At 31.0% G+C, this 26,529-nt stretch overlaps 2 protein-coding genes across 3 annotated transcripts in view; both read right to left on the reverse strand.

Annotated features, from left to right (window-relative positions):
* The window catches only part of LOC100161227, a 339,202-nt gene that overhangs the window by 241,954 nt on the left and 70,719 nt on the right, over positions 1-26,529 (reverse strand). The window lies entirely within an intron of this gene.
* Positions 7,236-24,833, reverse strand: LOC100574317. Its single transcript, XM_003248302.4, has 2 exons — positions 22,685-24,833; positions 7,236-9,415 (listed from the first exon to the last, which is right to left on the reverse strand). The coding sequence occupies exons 1-2, from the start codon at positions 23,343-23,345 to the stop codon at positions 8,796-8,798; spliced, it is 1,281 nt and encodes a 426-aa protein (XP_003248350.1). The 5' UTR covers positions 23,346-24,833; the 3' UTR covers positions 7,236-8,795.

Below are 26,529 nucleotides of genomic sequence, written 5' to 3' on the forward strand. Positions count from 1 at the left end.
AGGCCTTAATCCAATAAAAAAAAAATTATCTATTGAAAACAATATAATATATTTTAATGCATTAATAATTACAAAGTCATTATGATTGAACTTACCTACGACGATCGGGGTTAAATTATACAATATCATATTATTATTATTATTATACAGAAAACACGATCAAAAAGACAGACTAATATGATTGATAATAATGTGTACCTTATATTATTAATATTCTTAATGTACCTACCTATCACTACGATCTCAAATTATTTCTGACATGTATTCAGTAAAAATGTTGTAATTTTATTTAAAATAAACCCATATTATAAAGCATGCATGACTACTTGTCATGTATTATAAACTATAGTACATATTATTATAAATGTATTTCTAAAGTACGTGTTTAAAATTAACACTACATTTGATTTATTAGTTCTATAATTATTTAAGTGTAACAATGTATTTATATTTTTTTTTTTTTTTTATTGATCTTTAAAGCCCGGCGACTATGGCCATTAGCTGATTGTGGGGTTTTAAGATTGTATGTAGTAGGTTTTGTAATGGTAGGGGGTTTTTACACGTGTGTAATGAGTTTGGCAGAATTTTTGATTGGGCACCCGTGGGTATCTGCCATGCCCAGGTGGTGGATGGCGGCACTTGTTCTCCGGACACCGTGACTTGTCCGAAGAAAAATGCCGCCCGTGGCCAAGGAATCGAACTCGGGTCGTCTGCGTTGCAGCCGACGCCTTAGTCCGCTCGGCCACTCCGTCCCCCGTATTTATATTTATATACATTCCGACAGTACTAGTCAATCTAAGTAAAATATTCTGAATAATTGCATTTATCCATTCTAATAAATTGATCTTGTCACGCGAGTTGAAAGTAATAAGCTTAAATATATCTCGTTAGAATAATGTTCGAGGGGGTACCTACCTATATGTTTAAATACAATTTACATCACAGAATACAGTCAATTTGTATTACAAAGACTTGTATATTATGGTATTATTTTGTAGTATATTAACTTGTTTTGAATATAAATAATAATGATAGAAAAAGTCTAAAATATTTTAACTTTTACTAAGTGATGGAATAAAAATTCCATAGTTTTACAATATGTTTTTATTTTATTCAGTAACCACTTTCACGATGCTTTTATGCGCTAAACTTTTTAAAGTATCTTAAAAGGCCCAGGGTTTCTTTCCGTTGATACTTTGGATAAGTAAGTGTATCGGAACGGGGGAAAATAATATTAGTACAAAAAGTATTATAGCTTGGGGCGTTAGAGATTTATTAAATTATTTTTTTAAACTCTTTTTGATTTTGAATAGTAAAATAGTTGAACAACGCAATTACTTATACCTACTTATAAATAATAACGTACTAGATAGCAGGTACTATTGTAATATGAGAGATGCAAATACTTTTTTGGTTATTATGTTGCAGTTTCTTACTTACACATTTTAATATTATATTACTTTTAAAATTTGTTTTTTAATAGAATTTACTTACGAAAGTAAGTTTCTATAAAAATATGTCAAAAATTAAATTTGAGAATAGTACCTAAGTATAATGAGATTTTGAATAATTCCTTAACTGTCTAGTACTTAGTATAATTATATGAAGTGTGCGTTGACAACTGTTCAATGCTCGATAAATTATTTGAGATTCACTACTGTTAATAGTAAGTTAATAATAATTGTGATATTAAAAGGACATCCCTAAGTGTAATAATTTATAATAATAATATATAGTAGGTAATAATACCTACGCTATAATTAATTTGTTGTTGATAGTAATAGTATTGTGTTTGTTGATTAAATTATAATATGATAGAAGTGCACAACCATAATCCATCGTGTAAAACAACGCATAATATACTGACTGCGAAACGTCAGGAGATCCTTTATAACAATTAATATAATATATTATCTTGACTAGACACGCTTTAGGTGTAAATGGCAAGTTAAACAGCGGCACAGCAAAAGGTAGAGCGTATGGCAAACGGTCGTGCGCCATTTCGCTTTGCCATTCAAAATAGACTTTAACACAAATTACGCTTAGGTACTATAATAGTTGAACTTCCACCTCGGAAATATTAAACATGTATGAGAACCCGAGTACAGCGTGGGGGTAAAAAAACAAAAATGATAATTGCCTATGAAAACAGAAGATTTGAAAGTCGTCCCCCTCCCACCCCGTTTGTAGTTGTGCACGGTGTAATATCTTATATTATGTACCATGATGTGATAAACGTACGAACATTAAAGTTACTTGCACATGCGAGATTATAATCAAATTGTGTCCTTAGAAACTTTTACTACGGTAACATGTATATAGATAGGTACGCCGAGTTATACAGCTGAATATTTTATTTTCCATATATTCAGTACACCAAATTTATCGATTCAGTGAAATATGGCGTTCGTGTGCTTACAGTAGGCACCTACGGTTGTTGTTTACAGCAATAACACATTTTTAACTATACTCAAACATTATAATATTATACATTTTCTCGTTGGAAGCACTAAGACACTTTTTTTTATAAATAAAGAGAAGAATACATGGGATTATTGGTCGGCGAAATAGATACCTAGGTACGTTTTATTCGCAATATTCTTGTAAATCATAAATTTTGAATGGGAAATAATATAATACGCATGGTCAGCGTACTGATATAGGTACCTATTTTTACTATATTGGTTTGTATTATCGAGACTAAAGATGGCTAATATCGGCGTGTGCACGACTGTGCCAGGCACTATTTTCGCCGTCGTCCCGCATGTTAAGTAGATGGAAAACAAAGTCTATGATATTATGTTTGCTGGGATGGAAACCGTTCACATTTTGTATTTTTAGAACAGTGCGAAACCTCCTGGTACGTTTATGAAATACTAATACATTTACCGGACCATTTCAAAACACGGTAGGCATTTATATTAGATTTACTACTTATAATGAATCTGACAAGACAACTATTTAAAATGTTGTGCATTGCAGGTACATTTGTACACGTGGAAAGAAGTTTGGATGTATAATCATTTTAATTCTCTAATTAAATAATAATATATATCATAAATAAGACGTAATAAGTACATTTTTCACTCACTAAAAATAATTCATATTTATAATAAACATATTTTAGTTATTATATAGTTTAAGTCAGCATCATAATTTTAGATTCTGAACGAATGAATGTATTGATTTTACAATGATGTGTGTTTTTTTTTTATTATTTTTTTTTTTTTGTGTCTGTCATCACCTTTTAGGACAGTAAAAATGCTTGGATTTTCTTCAACAGTATCTTTTCTGATAGGAAAGATGAATCTAGTTCGTACTTTGAGGGGGTCAAAAGTAAAAATGTCCCAGTAGTTTTCAAAAGCACAGTGAAAAACAAAAGAAAAATTAAGGAAAAACGGGAATTTTTACATAAAATCTGTTTTTGAGAAAATCAATTTTGGTTTTTGACATAACTCTTAAACAAATGACCGTAGGTACATGAAATGTTGACTGAATGTTTATATTAGCATTTTCTATACACCATAAAATTCTCCAAATAATTTGACTTATTTTGAGCTGTTTACGGACATTTCAATTTCCATTTTTTTTAGTTTTTTTTTTTTTTTTTCTGTAAATATCAAAAGAATTTTATTTGTTGGTTAAAAAAGCTTGAAAATTTAATAGAAGGCACCTAGTATATTGTTTCAATGTTTCATAGGCAGATGAAAAAAATTAAAAATGCATAGTCACAATTTTTTTTATAAGCATTTAAAGTTCAAATTTCAACAAAATTTATCAAATTTAAAATGTAATAATTATTTTGTTGTTAAAAATTTATAAAATGTTCAACTTATATAGCTGAGGATTGAAAATTTAAAACAAGGTTCCACGTAAATAGGATATTTATAAATTACTTTATTCACAATAATATCATCAAATATACTTAGTAATATCATAGGCTGACTGACCGTTTTTGCTCACAACCGTTTTTCTTATATAATGATAGTTACCTATATCATTAAATTCAAATTTAACACCATCCTTTACAGTGACCCACTTGTAACCTACTGTACAGCAGAGCGACATCGACTTAATCACTTTTTTTTGTTTTGTTATTGTAGTAATTTAATGTATCATTAATAACTTAACGATATAAGTCAATAAGATTAAAATATTAATGTCAAACATACAAATCAGTAGATACCTATTATACAGTTATTGATTATACTTGAATGGGTATATTATATAATATAATATTAAGAATCCGCTCTCGATACATTATGCTTTCATTGATTCTATTGTTGATAATATTTCGTTTCATTTGGATACTTAGAGAATCAAATAATAAAATTATTAATAGGATTTAATGCAGGAATGAGAGCACAATAAGCTGACTATTGTTAAGGAATAAAAATATGTGTGCTACTATTAATTTATCCAATGTTGTAAGTTGTAACATTGATACGCTATTTTAATTTACATAATATTTAATGTACATTATTGAAATTAAAAACCAGCTAGGTCGTTATGGGAACATCACACGTTGGTGCTTTGGTTGGTTAATGATAAAAAAAACTCGTGGAAATTAACCTCTCATAAAGAGTCCTGCGGTGGTACAAATTTCTTTTCAAATGAGAACCATCACCCTTATTATTACTATAAATTGTTAAGTCGATGATAATTTAAAAAATATTACTATCGCGTCCATAACGAAATTCAAACGAGTAGTGCCTGCCTTTAGTTATTAAACTTTATATACTAAGTAATAATCATAATAGGTTTAAAAGATATGGGGATTGTGACGATTTAAAAATAATATGAATTATAACTAATATATACCCAGACAGCATTTTGTAATGATAATATTATAATAGTATTATAATAACGTTATACTAATATTATTCGTTATTATAATGTTATAATAATATTATTAAACAAAAAATTGGTGTCTGGGTAGGTATTAACATTTTATATAATAGGTATTTAGTACTAAAAAAATGTTAAAATATTGTCCTAATAAATCTAATAAGTACTCGACTAAATATTATGTAGGCATGTTTCATATTTTATGTAAATTCATTAAATCGCTATATATATTATCTTCAGTACCTACTTAATAATTTAAAAACTTTGAATTTAAAAAAAGAACTTTTAAAAAATATAAATGGGGGATGGCCATGCTTGGGAAATCACCTCGTTATTTATAATCTACATGTGTCAATTATATTGGAAATCACATTTAAATTTGTTTAACTACCTACTATATTCGTATATGCAATTTTAGTTAAATTGTTGTCGTAATTGCGATTATATTTTTAGAAATATTATATTCATAAATGTCCTATATCGTTGAACTTTTTTAATTATTTAATCTATGACATGATAATAACTCTTTACACAACTTTTGGTGTAAGATTGTACATGCTGTTTTAAGATTATTTCTTTTGTTTCATAAATCTGTTGTCATCATACAACCATTACGTACAATATATTATAATTTTCGTAATATTATATCATTTGAACAAATTATTATTATTAAATACGATTCCCACACACTAGTACACTACAGGCAAGTAGCCAAAAAATATTAATTCAATGGTCCAATATTTTTTGGCCTGCCCATTTCATTTCTTGTTCACTGATTTGTACGGGGCTAAAATTCTACGACCTACTACAAAATATATTTACTTGTTTATATTTTTTATAACCTATACAATTTTATGTATTCATAAAATATAAGTATCCAGAAAAAGCTTATCTTCTGTTAATGCCATTTGCGATTTTGTATTTGCGTGAAGCAAGGTTTTTAGCACTTAGCAGGAGCCGTATTTACAAGGTAATATGAAATATTGAAACTATATTATTGTCTATTGAAACAAATATTTTCTAAACTCAACGCGGCAAAAAATGTGTGTAGCAGTAATAACTGCTTTATAATTTTGAGGTATCAATAAACAAGCACAAGAAAATACAAGCACATTATTTGCCTTAATTATTTTGTAAAATAAATATGTAAATTAAAAAAAATTACTGCTTGATAAATATTATTAAGAATTAAATATTAAATTATTTTATCTTATTTTATTTAATATTGTTCGTGTGAGGTGTGATAACAATTTTCTATTTTTATGGAGACTTGAATAAAAAGTTTATACAAAGCATATTATTAATCATAATTTTAAAAAAACTAACAATTTACTCATATAATGCATCAATTAAGTAGTCGTGCCTCTTTTGTGTCTCTGCATTTGATAATAATATGTTTGATTGCAGTTGTAATTCCACATGTAAGGCATATTTTTTGGTGGCTCTTTTTTCATGAGGTGGCCATGTGTGTGATGCGTATGGCCTATTCTGAGGCGATTTAGTACGACTTCCTCTCTTCTTTTGAGTGACATTGGATTATTCCATTTTTCAATAGTTCTTTTTATCTCATTTAATTTATTATTCATTTAAAGCCTTTCTTTTTGCCAGTTATTTTTGATTTGGTTGTATATCATTTTTTTAATATCTTTGTCGGATTTAATATTCCACACAGTTAGTTGATGTGGTAATTTTTTATTATTTTTATAATCATCATAATAAAAATAATAACTAAATCGTTTCATAATATTAAAGCTTGGGACTTAACATAAAATGATGGGAACAATGAATATAAACGTATGTAAAATAATTAATTACAAAAATACACAATAGAATGATTATAGATATTAATATTTAATATAACCTATGATATGTGTATGAAGCCCCATGTATCTACTAGATAAGTACTTTTTTTTTAAAAAAAAAACATGTATAATTGTTGATTTATTATATTTATAAATAATTTAATAGCAAACACTCTACTACACAGGTCACTGCATGACCCAATCAAACCCATTTACAGAAATATTATGCATCTACTTCCATAAATAAAACGAAACTCTGTAAACTGTGCATGAACAATTTAATAATCATAATACGATGTACTATAATAATACGTTATTTGGACGTTTATGGACGTCACAAACTTACATTTTTAATATTGTTGTGAATTTATAATTTAGTAGTTTATTACTAAACTCATAATTTCACATAATAATAATTATTTTATGTTGCCAAAATAACAAAAATTCAAAATATGTACATTTTATAGTTCAAATTAGGTCGCCAGGGTAAGTTTAAAATGGGACAGACACATCCGGGCCCTATATAGTTACGTGCCGGGAGACGTGCATAAGGAAAAACGGTAAAAAAATAATAACACGGAAGCGTCTTCTAAATAACATATTAATATAATTTGATGTTAATTTAATGACGACGACATCAACATCAAACACAAAACAATAAACCATTGCAAAAAAAAAAAATAATAATGAAAATATTGTATATTTATTACTGTCGTCATCTGCAGTATTCCATAAATACGACAAAAAGTTTCAATAGTTATTGTAGCGTTGGGTGGAGCATGAAAGTGGAGGGTGATAGTAGATCATGGATGGTTTTTCCGTTTGACCGGATACACTGCTGCGTTAAAAAAAAACAGACTGTGAACATAAACTTACAAAAGACAACAAACAGAAAACTGCACCGTCGTATATATTACCGTGTTAAGTATAATATAATAATAATATAACAGACGTCATGATATTGCACTAAACGGCAAATACTTAAATAAGTGTTAGGTACGTACTCTTTTATAACAATAATACATTGAAATATATTGTTCAAAGTATCCATAACAATATTGTACAGGTATAATAGTATCGACCGGGCTTACACTATACCGTGTGGACGTGTCTTGTAGAGTAAAAAATATAAAAATATTCCACTTGTATATCATATTATGTAACTTGGTCGACGGGTTACCAGCTATACCGACGTTTTGTTACCTGCATGTTAAATATTATTATACGGAACGGTACGACACGGTGTAGTGGACACCCGATGACTTAAGTAATATAGACAGTCACGCACCCTTAAATAATATTGTTTGTGTGAACCGTTTCGCGTGAAAAAGAAACACTCAGCATTCAGGCTACAGTAATATTTATTATGGTCATACATACACACAAGATACGAAATACAATATTTTCTGTGTCGCAGTGTTGTTATTATATTCATATCATTCAAATATGAAATCAGTTATTTAAGTTTGAAGAACATTACAAATAATGGATGTTTAAACAATTTACTATAGGTACCTGTAACTTTTTTTGAATTAATGATATTGTAGCCAGTTTTTTAAGGGATTTGATATAGGAGATTAGGAAGACAATGACATGTTTTACTGCTACATTAGAAAGTTACATTTTTTTAAAAATAATTTACACAAAAAGGGTAATCATTGTAATTTATTTACCTACTCATTTATTCATTTGACACGATACCGCCTTTAATTTGGTGGGTGATTTAATATGCATACAAAACATACCATTATTGAATAACCGTATAGTACGTGGAAATTAAAAGCAAAAAACAAAAACAGAATTCAACAAATTATTTTTGAGCAAAAGTAGTAAGGTGTAAACAAATTATGAATTGTTATGCTGGCAAAGCATTCCATATGTATGTAGTGATTGAGACCATACTATAGATGGAGTGCGACGAAACGCAAAAAAGTGAGTGGTTCGTTTAATGTGATACAAAGAAAAAAAAAACTACGAGTTAAAAAAATTTGTCTTCCGTATAAATTAAGGTTTGCCGGCTGTGACTGTAGTCCGAGTGAATCTTTTTCGCACCCTATACGGTTTTCACAAAAAAAGATGACGTAGCAATACTCTTGCGCAGTCGCAGTGGTCAATGTCTGGTCGTCGTCGGCCGTCGGATAGTCATCAGACGTACCCGCGGTCGGCCATGTGTCGCAAGATGGACGCGAGCAGCCTGTCCGCCTCCTGTCCGCCGGACTCGTTGATGAGCTGTATGCGCTCGTCGGACGTGCTCTTGGTCAGCCGCTCCACGTCGGGCGGTACGGCGTTCACCATAGCCGGCAGGAAGAACGAACAGTGCGCGTAACCGTAGAGGCCGTGCGCGCGCATCTCGGCGTGCACGTCGGCGGCGGTCAGCGGTACGGCCCGGCCGGCGGGCGTCACCTCCGCGACGCCGTCCAGGTAGGCGGCCACGTACACGTCCCAGTTCGCGACCCGATCGGCGTCCGACGTGTTCATGTACAGGAAGAACGACAGGTCGATGGCCGGGGACGCGTACCGCGCCTGCGCCGGGTCGATGACGGCCACGTCCATGGGCCGCCCGGTGGCCACGTCGTACCGGTACAGCAGGTTGTTGCGGCAAAAGTCACCGTGGCACAGCACGGCCAGTGGCTCGGCCGGCCGCAGCAGCTCTTTCATCGTCTCGCTCTCGCCGCTCAGCGTGGCCTGCACCCGGGCCAGTGGTGCCGCGTACTTGCCGTCCGTGTCCGAGTCGCGCAACGCGTTCACACCACGGTTACCGGTTCCTGCGTTTACGCGCCAAACATAATAAATAATATTATTGAGTTACTTATAATATTCGTGTGCAACTCACTGCTGTTTGTCACGTGGTGACGGACTTTTTGGCTTTTTGCGGCGATTTACGCACGCTAAGGAAACGGCAGACAGACGGACCTACCTGTGGGATTGATGGGGTTTAGGAAATTCAATTTGATTTGAGTGACAACGATTTCTTTTTCGAAACGCGGACCATGGCGTCATGTTGTAGGCAGGAGATGTCGTTTTCAGTGGTTACTAAAACATAGCTAAATACCGAATGCGTCTTATGCATTTTTTACGGAAGCATATAGGTATAATAATAGTGTATTTACACGAGCCTAAACTATATTCGGCCCAAACGATGACTTCTGTATTAAAGAAGAGAAAGCAAATGAGCTGCAAGATTGTAAATCTACGTGACTGTACTAAATAGTGGGTTTCAATTTTTCAACATAATTTTTTCAAACAGTTTCAACAATTGATAACAGAAAATACACGTTCAATTGATGTTGGATACAAATATCGGCTAATTAGAACTCCACCCTCAAATAAACTAGCTGGTATACAAATCAAGCTCAACCTGCGGTAATTCTGAGGTAAGAAAGGTACCCGTACTCAAATAGGCTTAAGAGGGAGCTTGAATGACCTACGGTAATTTTAGGGTGAAAAAAAGGTAGACACCCGTGCTCGGGGAATTACCCGTTTCAGTCAAAATTCGAATGACCCCGTGCTCGAACAGGTTACGCCCATTTTAACGTCCGATGGCCTTTTAATAAATACGGGCAATTAAATACAGGTATAATGCCTACAATAGTTGGCAGGAGACGACTAAAAGGGAAAATGACACTTTAAACTGAATGCTATAATCTATTATAATGGTTCCCAAACTAATTTTCTAAATAGGCAATAGTCCGCAATATAGATTGGAATATATGTGTGTGTGGGTGTGTAGGTGTGTGTGTGTGTGTATGTTCTATTTCAGTTGCGATATATTTAATTCAACTTGTCACGAGCGGAACACTTCGATAACATGAATCCGGTCGTTAACACAAATTATTATTTACTTGCTATTTATTATTGGTCCAATTGTATGAACTGTATGTACAGTACTGCAGTGGTCGTGAAAAAAACCATACTAAAAAAATGGTGGGGATCAATTTATATTTTAATATCGAACAATATACTGATTTATTGCAAAATGTCAAAAAATAGTTTTTTTGATAATATATGATTAAATCGAGACCTTTTTTGTTTATAAACTGTAAATTGTAACCATGTCTTTAAAGGGCGTATATATTGACATAAATATTCCGTTTATTTCGAAGGATAAATTAATTTTCATATAAATGCTCCCTAACGCGTACCTAGGTATACTATATTTTTTTATTAACATTCTTATAAGTTATTACTTTTTTTTTCAACCAATGGAATTGATATTACAATTTAATTACCTGAGAATAATACATTTGATAAGACAGAATTTTCCTTTTTGTTCAGTAAACCGGAAACCTATCTCAAAAGAATTTTATTGTTGGCCCATTATTGCGATTCCACTTAGACAGGTTTCTCAGTAAAACAACTTAGTAATGTAATTAATAAATTAAAAATAATATCCATTTTTAGGACTACAGCTACAGGGCAGCAATATTAAATTCGTTGAGTTTCAAAAAAAAAATACTGTTATCGACGTTATCAAAAATAATAAATCGGGGTTTTGTCATTCAAGTAAACCTGTCTATTATGATACCTATACAATATTCAGATATATCTTAAGCTTTTTGGTAACTGTTGACAGCGTATGCTAATAATATTACATTTCATTGTTTTATTATTATATTATTTTTATTCTGATATTATGCTGTTGGACTTCACCAATATCACGAAATATATATTCCAATGTTCAGATCATCCTCGTATTTAGACTAGGTAGGAGCTTTAGAATCTTAATTACACCCTTACTCGAATATGGCTTCGATTTAATTTGCATATTTTGGTTTCAATGTAAGAGAGTTTCTGAAATACGTTAACTCATTTAACTACGACTCGAGTTGTCATAAAAAATCTCTATTTATTTTGTGTTGCGACTGAAGCGACGTTCTGAGTGAGTAAAGGGAACGATTTCTCTAGACCGTTAAATTTATATTAGAGTTACAAAGTTTACGAGGCATTCTGGACAGAATTAGTTTTCCAAGAAGCGCAAAATTTCATAACGTAACTTTAACTTTTGACGTATTAAAATAATGTGTACCTCATTTAGTTAGGGGTCCGTCAGAAGATACAAAAAATACATACAAAATAATATATGTCTTGCACCATGATAATAATATTCAACCATGCGAATTACTAGGCAACCGTAGAATATAGATTACTCACATTTCATGGAAAATGGCACAATGTATTACAGACAGCAAACATCAAAAATACTTTTTGATAATAATCACGTAGGTAGGTACCTAATATCATTGTAAGTAAGTATTTTTTCCCCCTATTTTTATCCGTAATCTGAGTCGAATAGAAGGATACTGTGTGATTTACATTATTACAGTTTCTCGATTTGATTTAATATGCATATTAAAAATGAATTTATTCCTAGTAAACAAAGGTGGGCAAGTTAATGAAAATAATTAACTCAAGTAAGTTAAGTTAAGAGAATACAAGATCGGTAAGTTAAAAGTTAACAGTTAACAAATTATAAATTTAACTCGATAGGTTAAAAGTTAATATAGAAAAAAATATTAACTTAACTCAGTTTAAAAAAAGTTAATCTACTTTTTTTTATTAGTATTTAAATCACTTAAAGAGTGAATGTGTCTTTCTAGTTTCTAATTTATAAATTATAAAAAACAATTTTATTGAACTTTTATCATAATGCACACTGTATACCATTTTACTTTTACTTTACTATTATTTACTAATTTAAACTATACTTATCTCAAATTAATAATTCAACTAATATATTTTTTTATATCGTATAGCAATGAAATGTCATAATACGTGAAGATGAGTACTTGACCTTCATATATATTATAAGTTCTATAACATTAAAACATAACAATTGTCAATTTTTAATTTAATAATTGCAACTCGCATAATATATAATTTACAACTTAATAAAATAAATTAATATACACAAAATTATGTTATCAGGAAAAATAACGAAAATTTGTGTGTTTTTGTCTTGGATTATTTTTATTTTATACTGATATAATAATATTTACGTATAAACGAAAAATTTCAAAAGGTTTTTAACTTGATGGATTTTTTTAAAATCAACTGAGAAAAGCTTGTTATTTCAAGTGTAAATTAAACTAGTTAAGTTCATAAGTTGATTAGAAAATAAACTATAAACTAGTTAATGCCCACCTTTGCTAGTAAATAAATATTGGTATTATCGGTAAAATAATAAAGTAGTAAATATTTCAGTTTTTAAAAATATTTTTCTTTACCGGGAAATTAAACATTTAGCTAACTGTTTAAAAATCAAAATGAGTTTGTATGGGCTTAACAACACAAGTGTGAAAAAATATTACCAATAGGTACAGACATATTAGGCATTTTAGATTCGGAGCGGAGCGAGGAAGCTATTGTTTTTACAATGGGGTTTTTTTTTCTTTTTATATCCTGTATACAAAATTTCTTCCAGAAGGAGTGTTTCGAATTCAACATATAGTACCTTATCCTTTAGCAAATTGGATCAAGATGGTACTTTAAAGAGGTCATTTTTCGATTTTCTCAATAGTTATTTGATGCCACGGGAAAAACCACCGGAAAATTACGAAAAAACGATAAAAATGGGATTTTAATTTCTAACGCTTTGTTTATCACCATAGAAACGAATAAAAAATTATAATATTTTAATATTAATTCAACTTACATGATAAATAATAAATAATAACAAAATATAAAATATCCAGACTGACAAACCGTCTCCGCTCAGAATCGTTTTTCTTATACAATGATATTATATCATTGAATTCAAGTATAATACAACCATTATACAATGACCCACTTGTAATCTACTGTATAGCAGAGCGACATACACTTACCTGCTTTTTTATGTGTGAATGTTTCATGTTACATGCCAACAAAATATAATACATTTTTGAACAAGTTTTAACTGTGGAAAAAATAAATCACATGATCTGAACTTGACGCAGATTCCTAATTTACTAAGTTTAATTTTAAGTTTTTCTTCGTTAAAATATTGAAGAAATAAATTTGAAAAAAAGATGAGGGAAGTCGTTCTACTGTGTTATAAGTGTCGAGTATAATTGAAGAGGTCATTGTAATGGATATTATGTTAAATTTTGATTCAATGACGAATCATTGTATACTATACAATTCAATCATGACCGGAGACAATCCGCTCTAATATGTCTATATGAAATAATTAATTTACAATTTAAATTCAAAACCCCCAAAAAAATGGTTTGAGAATTTTCATGATTTTGACAAATGCTGTCAATATTTCATTTCTAACACTCATAAAAACAACTGTGATTGATGTATTTTTAATATTTTTTAATTTCTGTAAGAAATATTTGTGAGGTATAATATCATACTTTTTCAAGTTTTTTCCTCGCTAAATAAAATGTATCATACATAAGTCAAATAAATACTAAAGTATTACTACTAAGTCTAGAAAAATATGCTTCTACAAATATAAAATTTGAATTTTTTTAAATCTACGAATATTAGTTCGTAAAATTGATTTTTCTGAATAAGTACCTGTTTTGCGTAAATATACATATTATTTGTAATTTTTTTGTTTCTTATTCCCGAATATCTTATAATAGAATATAACGAAATTTACACTTTTAACCCCTCAAAGTACAAAGTATATTTAATTTCTGCCAAAATCTTTCTAGAAGTTAAGGATCTGAGATATTTTTCTTACATTGTAATCAAATATGATTCCGCTCAGAATCTATTATATTATTTTCTATTTAATTAAATTAAATTAAAATAAATAAAACTATTGTTATAATGATGTTAACATTTGTTTTGTTTCTTTGTGAATCGCGGTATTATTTACAAATTATAATATGTATATAGATACACAGAATTTAATAAAATATTAGATAAATGAAAATGTCTTGAGTAATTAATTTAAGGGTTTTTCGGTATATTTGGTTCAGAAAATTAGGAACTTTTGCAGTGTTTACCACGAGTCGATTAGCTAAGTGGTTGTCCAGCATTGTATTCTCTGTTTAATTTTTCTGAAATATAAAACAACTACAATTATACATCGTAGTTACGTTTTCGGTGCAGTAGGCACTTATTTCACTAGAAAATGCAAGGTTCTACTTAATTTGAAGGTAACTTAACGTAAATGTAGGCCACGGTATGAGAACATACTTGCCTAATGCCACTGGAAAAACCTACCTGCCATCTGTTAACTATACTTCAGAGCCAGATAATTCATCACATTATTTTCGTTTAATTTTCAATTTCTCTTAAATTAATATTATTTTATTCTCATTTTTGTTCATAAAATTCGTTTTGAAAACCGTTTAATTACATACATACCTATCATACATTTTTCTACTAATTTCAAAAAATAATTAAACTATAATATCATTATTCGTCAAATGGAAATGTTAAAAATGTAACATTGAGTGCTATATCAGAACAAATCTGTTTATATTATGCAAATATGATATTGAAACAATAAAAAAATATATTCAACTCTCATTAAGTCAAATTAATTAATCCTAGTACCTACATAATCATTTTCTAGAATGACGTAAAAAAATGTGATAATTTTATTTTTAATTATTTTTTCCTTATTTTAAAATTTACTCAGTGCCTGATTAAATTAATTAAGATAACGAAAAAATAAAATGATCCATAACACGAAATATTTTCTTTTAACAAACATTTAAGGTAGGTACATATAATATTATAATTCTTTATTTAAAATATAAAATATAAAGTTTAATTAATATTTTCGGCCAAGTATTTTACAACAATATATGTTATCTTAAACCACGAAATATATGCGCCGTTCTAATTATCAATATTTACAAAGATTTGGTGGACAAACAGTAAATATTAAATAATTTTAATCGGAATTTTATATTATCTTGTTAATTTGAATCAATATCGTCTAGACCGTGTAATGACAATTAAATACGTAATATTACTTTTGGTCCCAGAAATTAATGACTGTAAATGTTTCAAACATAATACTTGAACTATAAAAACCCAATGACTGTGTAAACGTTTGAATAAAGTTTTACCAAAATCACCATTCATAATTATTTTATTAAGATAAGATAAGTAATATTATTTAAGCGGTGTGGTGGTTATACAGTGTGCACGACAGTGGTTCGAGAAATCGAAGCGTACAAATCGGGATAGGCTTATTTACGATGAAAGTCTGTTGTATGATATGTCTGTGTTTTGAATGGTTATGCTTACACGGACAATGGAAAAACAGTGCTCGGTTTAAACTCAGATCGTATTTCTCACACGGCTTTATTATTTCTATTTATACTTAGTAATAAAAATAAAATATAATTTTTTTTGAATTGTTGTTCCTAAAACGACCCTATAATATACCCACTAGCCAATGTCCCATCAAAAGTAATTTTTGGAATCATTTTACCAGTTAAATTGTTTTCACAATCACTTTCCCATTTCGGTTCCATTGTATAGTTTAGAGGGGGCAAAATAGGAACGATTAAACTTTATTTTTATTTTTTTTTCGCCGAACCATATTATTATTTCGTTCTTATATACACGCCTCCTGCATTTTGTGAGAAATTCGTGTAGGTGCTAAAAATGAAAGGGAAACGTCGACGGTGTGAACGGCGATAATAACGCACAGTTAACCCTCATAAATTCCGAAACTCCAAACGTTAAGCGAAGATATAGAAATGGGGACGCGAAAAAAAATTACGTGTATCGACTATCGACGTGCAGCAAAACTTTACTTTACAAATCTCGACTTGGTCCGAGTAGAGTACGTTTATCTCCATCATAACACTATTTTTTTTACATTATTGTTTTAACACTGCTACCATGGTTACAAAATATTATCATAAGACACGTGCAGTGAACGAACATTTTACACAATTATTATTATCGGTTGATGTCAAACGATGAAATGTATTGTTGTTTATAGGTTTTCGAAGGGTGTAGTGGTGTAGAAATTAATTCTTCAGAATGATATCTGGAACGTTCTATATTTTTATTTCGTTTATTATTTTATTTTATATTTAAAGTATTTAATCAGCTTGCGCAATACTCATATTTTACAAGTTTAAAAGATAAAATAAAAAGTCCACAATGCAATCGATTTGACAATTAATTTTTGATATTTATGAGTAACTGGTAATTTTTCGGATGACTATTTTAATAATTCAATTTTAGTAACCCTATGGATAAAAAAAAAACTGTCAACCTTTAAAAAGCTATGATTTAGTGATATTTTTTTGACAACGAATATTATTTATTAAATTTTTCTTTCATGCAATTTGTTCACTAACAGAAAATACATAAAATTATAACTCAATCAATATTCATTTAACAAAGGTAAATATTATGAATATAATTTTTAAAATATATTATATTATCATAAATTTAAAGGCAATAATAAATGTTCGTTTATCAAATGTTGTGATATGTATAACTTATGAGGCACAAAATAATGGTATACCTAAATGTGGGTTAAAATACGGGTAATATTACTGCCTAGGTACTGAATAGGTAGGACGGTAGGTACATATTGCATGTAAAAAAAAATTATAAAGTCATCTAGGAAATAACAGACAGTAGCTGTCTTACTAGTAAGGAAAATAATTTTTTTTTTTTAAATTCAAATATTGTCAGCAAAACTTACTGATGGTAATGTACCAATAAAGGAAACTAGGTAATAACATTTTTAAAATTTTTTTTTTTTAAGTGAGTACTCATTTATAGCCTATAGTCTGTATTTTAATTCTTATAGTAAACCTTGTTAATTTTCATCAATCAATATAGACTATTACGGTGACAACACGATTGACACATTCGATTGGGGTCTCAGTAATCAATCTTCAACCTTTTTTTGTCATAAAAACAAGTTTTTAATTTGAACCACCGAGGGATTTCCACCAATATAATCTTGAAATTTGTTCATTATCGTTTGACTTCCAAAACTTTTATTTATTTATATCTATGATATAATACGAATGGCTTTAAATCGTATAAATGATTATCATTATTCACGGTAACAACAATTTACCTTATGTTGTTGAAATATAAAATTGAAAAAAATATCCGATGCTACATAAAATATCGTAAAATTTTTCTCATCGCCTATTATTGAGCATCGACTAAATTCAGATCTTGTTTTATATAACAGATAACAAAAATTATGAATCACATGATTATAGCCTTCCACGATGCATCCTGAATCTCGATAGATATTAGTTCATATTAACATTTATTATTAAACCGAGAATGTTTTTTTTTTTTTTTACTTATTAACTCGTATAGCATCACATTTTTATACTCTTCCATCTAGGTTTATATAGTATTTGGGGTAATGCATTACACATGTGTTTTTAACGTTTATTTGAAATTTGATTTTTTTATGGAAGTTATAAATAATATACTAGTAGCCAAACACAATCAGTTATATGATACCCAAAGTCCTGAACCACAACACAGTTTCTTAACTGTCTGAATCCTATAGATCAAAAATGTAGAATGTCATTAACGTAATGTTTGATTTAGAGACCCTACTATAAATTTAATTAGCAAAAGCTGCTCAGGTGCATATCAGAAGCCATTATGTTCCTCTTCACTGTGGTGTACAGAATTTCTATAGGTAATCATCATGTTATTGCATTGTCTACTCTAATTAATACGAATTATTAAGTATAGTGTGTAGGACAATCTATGACAATGACCGAGAAGTAATATTCAACGTTGCATACAGTTATAACTTATAAATAATAAATTTTTATAATTTTGGAATTAATATAATATTAAACTAATTACGATAATTTGAATTATTAAACTTCTGAAGCATATATAGGTAGGTAATATATTTATAGAATAATAACAGACATTTAATTTATTTCCATGTGTGACGTACATTACTTCGTTATTACACACGTTTCAAATTGTTTTTAATGAATTTGTTACGTAATATTATCTATATTGCAGTTTTGTATTAAAAAAAAAAATACGTAGATTTTTTTATGTGACGACGATATCTTTTACTTTACCTCCTTCCTATTTTCAGTAGCAGGTCATTTAGTTTATTTAGGAGTTTTTTATAGTTTAATTTACTTTTTTAAAACTCTTTTTAGAGCTACAATTTAAAGTTTGAAAAAGAAAGATAAAACTATATTTTATCATCATTGCTTATATTTATCTTTAAGTGTAACTGTTAATATATATATATATATATATCAATATCACATAATATTTTAATTAAATAAATAAATGATGTGTAAGGTGTAACTCACCTACAACATTTTTTAATTTTGTTTAATATAATATTTGATATTATTGTTAGCTTATGAAACAGAACACTATACCTGGTCATCGATATTCCATACGATTGGATTGGAACTATTAGAGTGATAATATATTGTATTATTACTACTAGGTATACGCTACATACAAAAACGTCCAGTAAACGATGCGAATTTCAAAGATCGGTAACCGTTAACTCGCCAACTGGCAACGATTATTTGACGCGGTAATGCGCTTGTATTTGTATGAATTTTACCCGAAAGCGAGTTTTCACTCTATCAACACTCGAATATTCAAGACAGGACGTGGTCTTGAAGATAATATTGAGTATAATCGAGCTCGTTGAACGAACTGATCGCCACACCTACGGGCTACGACGCCCACCATATTTCCCTAAGATAACTGTTTCACGGGTATATAAGAACTTAAAACATTGACCCGAAACGTTGACGACAAACTAACGTCGAGGATTAACTGCAGCAGCCATCACGAGGGATTTTGTCTGAGCGAACCATCGACGTTTAACGATTTCCCATAAAAACAGCCGTTTTCATGGCTAAGGACTTATAATACCTTCTACCCCGCATCGTCGACGTCAGCAACGCCAGCCACGATACCAGGACTAACCTAAACCACTAACCACGTGAATTTACGACGAACCATCGGCATTCAAGCTCCAATGGAGAAACACAAAGATTCACCGTCCCTCGCGATGCGCCCTCTTACATTCGTCCACCGCATAATCGCGTGGTTTCCCGTCCAAACATAATATTGACTCTAGCACATAGTTGTGCAATGGTTCGCTGGAAAACATGGGAAATATCTGGGGAAAACTTATATTATGTACTTTGACCTACCGACCACCGTGTCATCTACGCTAGATTGTTTGTAAATAATAAACAGTAATAACTATTAGTATAACATATATATTGTACCCGTTTTGTCCTTGAAATAATAAAAGAAACAACGTAATGACTAATAAGTGATTATTAAGTATAAATGCCTACCAATGGAGAGGATTTGATTATTTCAGGTGTCCCGTTGAGTTTTATTTAAAAATGTAATATTAAAATTCCCATGTTCTTATAAAATGTTTGCCAAATTTAAAACACCTCGTTGGTTCGTTATAAAGGTTTATCATATAATAGTATAATATACAACATAAACACAATGAATTGTTAACTCGTATTAATAAATGTCTACAATTTTTGAAAATATTTTATACAAATTTCAAAATATATAGGCGTTGCAATAAATAAATACTAAAAGACATAAACATTTTCATAAGAAATAAAGCCTGGTAAACTAAACAATATTGTTTGGTAGTACGATTAGAAGCGAAATTAAAATTTATTTTGCAAACATGATTCTAAAATTTTTATTTATTTTGCTTTTAATTTAATTGTGTAGCTTACTTTTTTATAGTCTTTTTTTACCAATAAATATTAATCATGATTAAAATTCAAAGGGAAAAAAAACGAATAGTTTTATCTGTTATTACTTCTCACGTCTATTATCTAACATCTACTTGGTACAAAAATACCATTTAATAATTATTGAATTTTACAAACCGTACAGTAAATTATTATAATCCGTTTTTATTTAATTAGGTATAATTAATTATTATGTGCATAAACTTGCATGTTCATTTGCAGATGTCGAATTTACTATGCATTTACATTTAGTCGTGAACTACCTATGTCTACATTGTATAATGGTATAATATAGGTATACCGAGTTTACCTACCATATATCCAATATGCAGATGATCAAAGCTACTAGATTTATACTAGGTAATTCATGTATACGTATCATAATATTGTATAATATTTATGAATTTAAATACATTTTAAGCTATTAAACGAATCAAATATATTATATTTATCAAACAGCTCATTATAATATTATATACGTTTCCCTAAAAATGTCTATCTCGATGGATGAATATAATACAATATTATATTATATGATTTAAAGAACAAATAATTTATAATTTAATAGTTCTAAAACTATACGCCATACGGTCAACACAACATCCAGAGTTTAATGCAATTGTTTCCAAGGAAAACAATTTAGTGGTTAAATTTTAAAATTGTTGATGTATATTACTTAAGTTTTTTTTTTAAAAGACACGTGCAACAACGTCATTAATAAGACATTGACATGATTGTTTAGACAATATATATACGAGACGGAAATAAATTTACAAAAAAAAAATTGTTCAAATTATGAAACATTGATACAATGTCGACACGATAAGCTGGAGGATTGTGAGAAATAGTAATACTATAAAATTCAACTATTCTCAGTAGATAATTTTATTTTTTACCCTATTTACATTACACACAGTACACAGAGTTAAGTGCGTAGGTACCTACTCAAAAAGTGTAAATATTTAGGTTTATACCGAGCTAACGCTGGTCGAGATTTGATGTGTTTGTTTCCGTTGAAAAATAAACATATAAGTCTTCTCTTTCAGAAAAGCCCAAAACTACAAAACATTTTGTATACCAACATATACAATGTGGTAAACGTGTGTGTGTGTGTGTGTGTGTGTGTGTGTGTGTGTGTGTGTGTGTAGTAAGTGGTAATGACTAATGGTCATAAAATAATACAAAAAGAAAAATGAATATATCAAAGTACACTATAGGTAGATGTAAAAGATAAACGTAGGAACAAATTTGAAAAAAAATAATGGATGCAGAGATTACATTGAGTGGTGACTGTTTTAGACGTGGTCTATGCAGTTATGCGGAGATATAACCTGCTATAGTTTAATAATATTATAATTGATCGTAGTTACATAGACAGTCGTAGGGTAGTCCGTCGTCATATAAAAATTAAAGTATTTAAAATACAGTCTTGTAAAGGATTCAAATGTAAGCATTTGAGTTTTTTTAAACTCAATTTTGAATGCATTTAGGATAAATTGACTATAAAAAAACTGTTTTCAGGGGCTATAAATAAATAAATTATAAACCGGTAAATAATATTATGTTTCACTGAATAAGTGTTTTTTTTATGAAATATCATCCATATAATATAAGTAGATTTAAATCTTAAATTCTGTTTTCATTAAATAAAATATGAAACAAACGAATTGGAAGTCACGGGAAGCTGCGAATAGAGAGAATATCATACTGTTGGTCAGTAAATCGTAATCGTTATTGGACGTAAACATAATATTATGTAAACAATCAATATCTTGCATACCAACGAGTCATTCTTTTTATACGTGTGTTTGTATTGCGTTCTGATAACGAAAAAAAATATAATTCTTTACAAGACTGCCGAGTTTTAAAATATTATAAATATAACCACTTATGTGGGGGGGGGGGGGGGCTCTGTGGCTATACACTGCACGTGAACAACAAATTATTTAAAATGATAATACCGGAAGACCAGTGTTAATATTTTCTTAGTGTATAAAATCAGTCCCCTCAAAACCTCTGTTTAGAAAAAGTTTTACGGACTATGGTACAGCACAATATTATTATTGACGCGGCTTAAAATTAGACTCGGTAAATATTCGATTAATTGATGAAAATAAAAAAAAAAATTTGTAAGAGCTGAAAATTATTATATTTCTTAAGAATACTGCCTTAACAATTATTCCCTATTAACAAAAATCATAAGTCGTATAGGAACTTTTTAGAATTTCCGGTATAGCACTACAGATATTGGGGGAAATATCAAATAATTGTCTACCGAAAAATCGGCCGCCTTCCGGTATTGTCATTTTAAAGTATTATTTGTGTGTACACCCACTACAAGATACCAACCTGACAAGAAACGCGGACTCATGTACCAGTGTCCGTTAAACCACTGGGTCTCGACCAGGGACGCGGTGCAGAGGTTAGCGAACGTCGGCCCCGCGCGGCTGCTGTCCGCGGCCTTGGCGTTGTACGACAGTCCGTGCAGGGCGCCCAACTTTCGGAGCGCCAGCTGAACGTGCCCTACGTCCAGGAACACCTTCTGGTTGTTCGCACGATAACCGGTGGGCGCCAGGTTGGCCAGGACGATCACCTGCTGCTGTCCACCATCCGTGCCGCCGTCCAGCGTCACGTTCGAGTACAGGAACCGCGGGAACAGCGCGAACACGGCAGCCGGGTCGGCGGCGCTCGCGGCCAGCATGGGCAGCAGACGCGTATAGAACACGTACTCGTTGTAGAACTTTTCGTGCATGTTCATCATGGCCGCCATGCGGGAGTCCGCGTTCTTCATCTTGACCACCACGGGCACGCCGCCCGCCGGCCACTCGGACCCGGTCAACGTGACCGTGCCGAAAACGATGTCTGACGCGAACTGGTAGTCGTCCAAAATCGCGCCGCCGCAGTCGACCGCACGGAACGACACGTACTCGGCGCCCGGGCCGAATGCCCCGTCGGCCGCGGCCCGCGGGAACACGACCGTGCTCAGGTAATCCATGCGAGACTTACACATCGTGTTGTCGTAGCGGCAGCGATGATCCCCCACCGTAGCCGGGGAAAACGACGGAACAAGCGGTCTCTGTGGGTCTGGTGTATTGAATAAACGTCGCCGTACCGATGTGCCGATGATGTGAACGGTTTTATCGTACTGAATAATATTATGACGCTGCGCCAACGATGATACCACGTGCTTACGTGCGACCGTCACTAATCTCAATGTGGTATTGTGGTGGGCGCGCGGTAACGCATCTCCGGTGCATCGTTATAATTGTATAGGTAGGGATTATGTAACAGGTTTTTTTGAAGTTATTTACTGAGAGTACGACAAAAATATTTAGTCACGTGACCGACTGATCGGCGCGACCGCCCGAATGAAACGCCTAAACGACCGTCCTAACATTTGTATTAATTAAATAATAACTATGACGTGATAAATATTTTAATAAAATAAAGTTTGATATTTTTACTATCGTTACAAACAACCATTACTTTACCAGTTTCTTTTTCATCATTCGTCAGTAGGTACTCTATTACATCATTTTTTCTGTTTTCCATTGTTAAAATTAATTTCTTCGTTGGTATTTTTTTGATTTGATAAATGCCCAATTAAAACTGTTGTCTGTTATTCCAATATTCCGATGGTAACTCACTGCATATATGGGTAACTTTTATTAAAAACTATAACCGATTCGTGTTGATAACCAAAAAATAACATAAACAAATTAAAATCGATGTTTCTAAAAAAAAAAACGGTAACTCAGTAACTTATTTTTTCTGCTTGTTACTGCTACTCGTCTGGTAACTGCAGTTACTAATCACTTTTAAGACGAGTTTCCACTATACCCGTACGCGTGTACGTGCATACAAATCCTTTGCTGTGATTGGTTGGTTATGTTAAGTTACCACACGATTAACCACGATACCGTGTTGTAGTTGGCAAACATGTTAAGCGAAAAACCGCTTTTAAGGTGGATCTACACTGCTCCGTGATCCCGTGAACAGTGATTTCCGGAAAAAAATGATCTATGTTTCTCAAAATTGTATACTTTTTATGTTTGTGGAGAATAGTTGTGAACATAATGGTAAGTGGTGATTGATTTTCTTGCTATCACAATGAAGCAATTGCCTTTAAGCAAATAAAATGTATATTTTATAATTATTTTCGTAACTAGTAACCACACTTTGGAAGCCATTTCACTTAAAGAAGCTCCAGGTAAAATAAATAGGATTTCAATAAATATAGGCAAATTGGTTGTCAGTAAATCATAAAATGTATTGAATAAATATGTGAGGTTTAAAACATTTGAAACTATATATGCGATTTTACAAAATGTAAAAACGGGTTCGGAGTCATTCGGGTTTTTGTAAATTCGGGTGTTTTGAAAACAGAATCATTCGGATTACATGGATTGATTGATTTTTTTATGAATTTTTAGGGGTGTTTGGGGTTCTGGTTAATTCGGGAGCAAGACCCTGACTATAATATTATTATAAATATTAATTATTATTATATTTATCAACCTAGCTAAATCAAACGTGTCAAAATCTAAAGAAAAAATATATGGCGATAAGATCAAGTTATTTGTTTGATTTTGGTGTGTTTGATTTGGCTAGGTTAATATAAATATAATAATAATAAATATTTTTTAATAATATATTATAGATTTGTATACTTTTTTTTTATTCCAACACAAACCTAATATTCTATCAGTTGAATTACTCCGAAAGAAGTTTCACTTCGTCCGTGCGTACTCGTTACACACACAGTTTTTTTTTCATCTACGAGTGTTGTGCCTCGCGTGTGACCTTCACCTGTGCTTATCCAAAATATTGTAATTTAACTATCGTCTTTTTCTCCGAGTATACTTATATAGTGTTGTAGGTATATCGTCCGTGCCACCCAATGATTCCTAAACCAATTCGTAATTGTCATCCAAATTATATTCTAATAGGTAGTTACAATCACTGTAATCGTTATCGTGACGTTTTTCGTGGTTATATTTGAAATGAAATAAAATAGTAAATTATTATTATTAATCCATATTAAATTGACATAACAATATTGTTATTAATTGTACCTATGTAGTCTGGCCATGTTTTTGATACCTATACGTCTTAAACTCCTAACTAACTGATTCTTTAAAATTTCTATTTCGATTGGGCCGCATCAAAATAATATGCTCTCTACCGATAAAATATACCTATGTGGTCGCTTCACAGCAACCACCCCCCTCACCCTACCACACAATAGGTTCAATAACCGAAAATTGTCCAAAACAATAATAATATACGCATAATCGAGTATCTCGATAACTGTAATATTAATTTCTTACCCCTCTTGAAGTGTTTTTAATCTGTGTTTGAGGTAAGTATATAACTTAGGTACACAAGTCGAATTAGTTTTTATTCCCCTCGAAATTTGAGTTATAAAGATTTGATTGTAAATTACGTTTTATACATATTTTTATTCTTGTACAGAGGGACAGGTGTAGGTATACTCATCGAATTGCGCGTTCATACTAAAAATAAATCGCATTCGTATATTTTTATATAATATAAATGGTTTTATTTTACTGTATTATTATTATCATCACAAGTTTGCACGATCGAGCAGGTTTCCCTTTTATTCATTAAGTGAGCATTTTTTTTTTTTTAATATTATAATCGCATTAGCTGCGCACAACAAATTGCGTGGACTATAGTGGCGGTTTTTTATTTCAGTTGTTCCCGGTTTGGTGGTGGTCACATACACGTTAGTTGGATTCATAAAATAATCATAATATAATAATGATTTACATGGTTGGATTTGCGGTAGTTATGGATTTTATACGTCACACGAGTCGCTGTAGTGAAATATTATCACGGAAACCAATTATTTCCGCTCGTAAGTACACGATGGGGGGGGGGGAGAGGCACAAACAGACATTCCTTTTACTTTTTGAGAAGAATTTTTTTCTCGGTTTTCATAAAACGCACCGAGTATTTACATTAATTAATAATTAGTGACTATTTGCCAGGCGACGAAACCGCGGTCAACCGAACTTGGTCTAACTATTATAACATTTTAATTTCGTTGTGACAAAAAGAAAATATCTAATAGAATAACATTCTATTCAAACTTGTCTCGCCTATCTCGTCCTGTTGAGTGAGAATATAAAATGTATTATTATTTCAACCATTGTATATAAATATTAAAT

Source organism: Acyrthosiphon pisum, chromosome A1, assembly GCF_005508785.2.
Source record: "Acyrthosiphon pisum isolate AL4f chromosome A1, pea_aphid_22Mar2018_4r6ur, whole genome shotgun sequence".
In the NCBI taxonomy this organism is placed as follows: Eukaryota; Metazoa; Arthropoda; class Insecta; order Hemiptera; family Aphididae; genus Acyrthosiphon; species Acyrthosiphon pisum.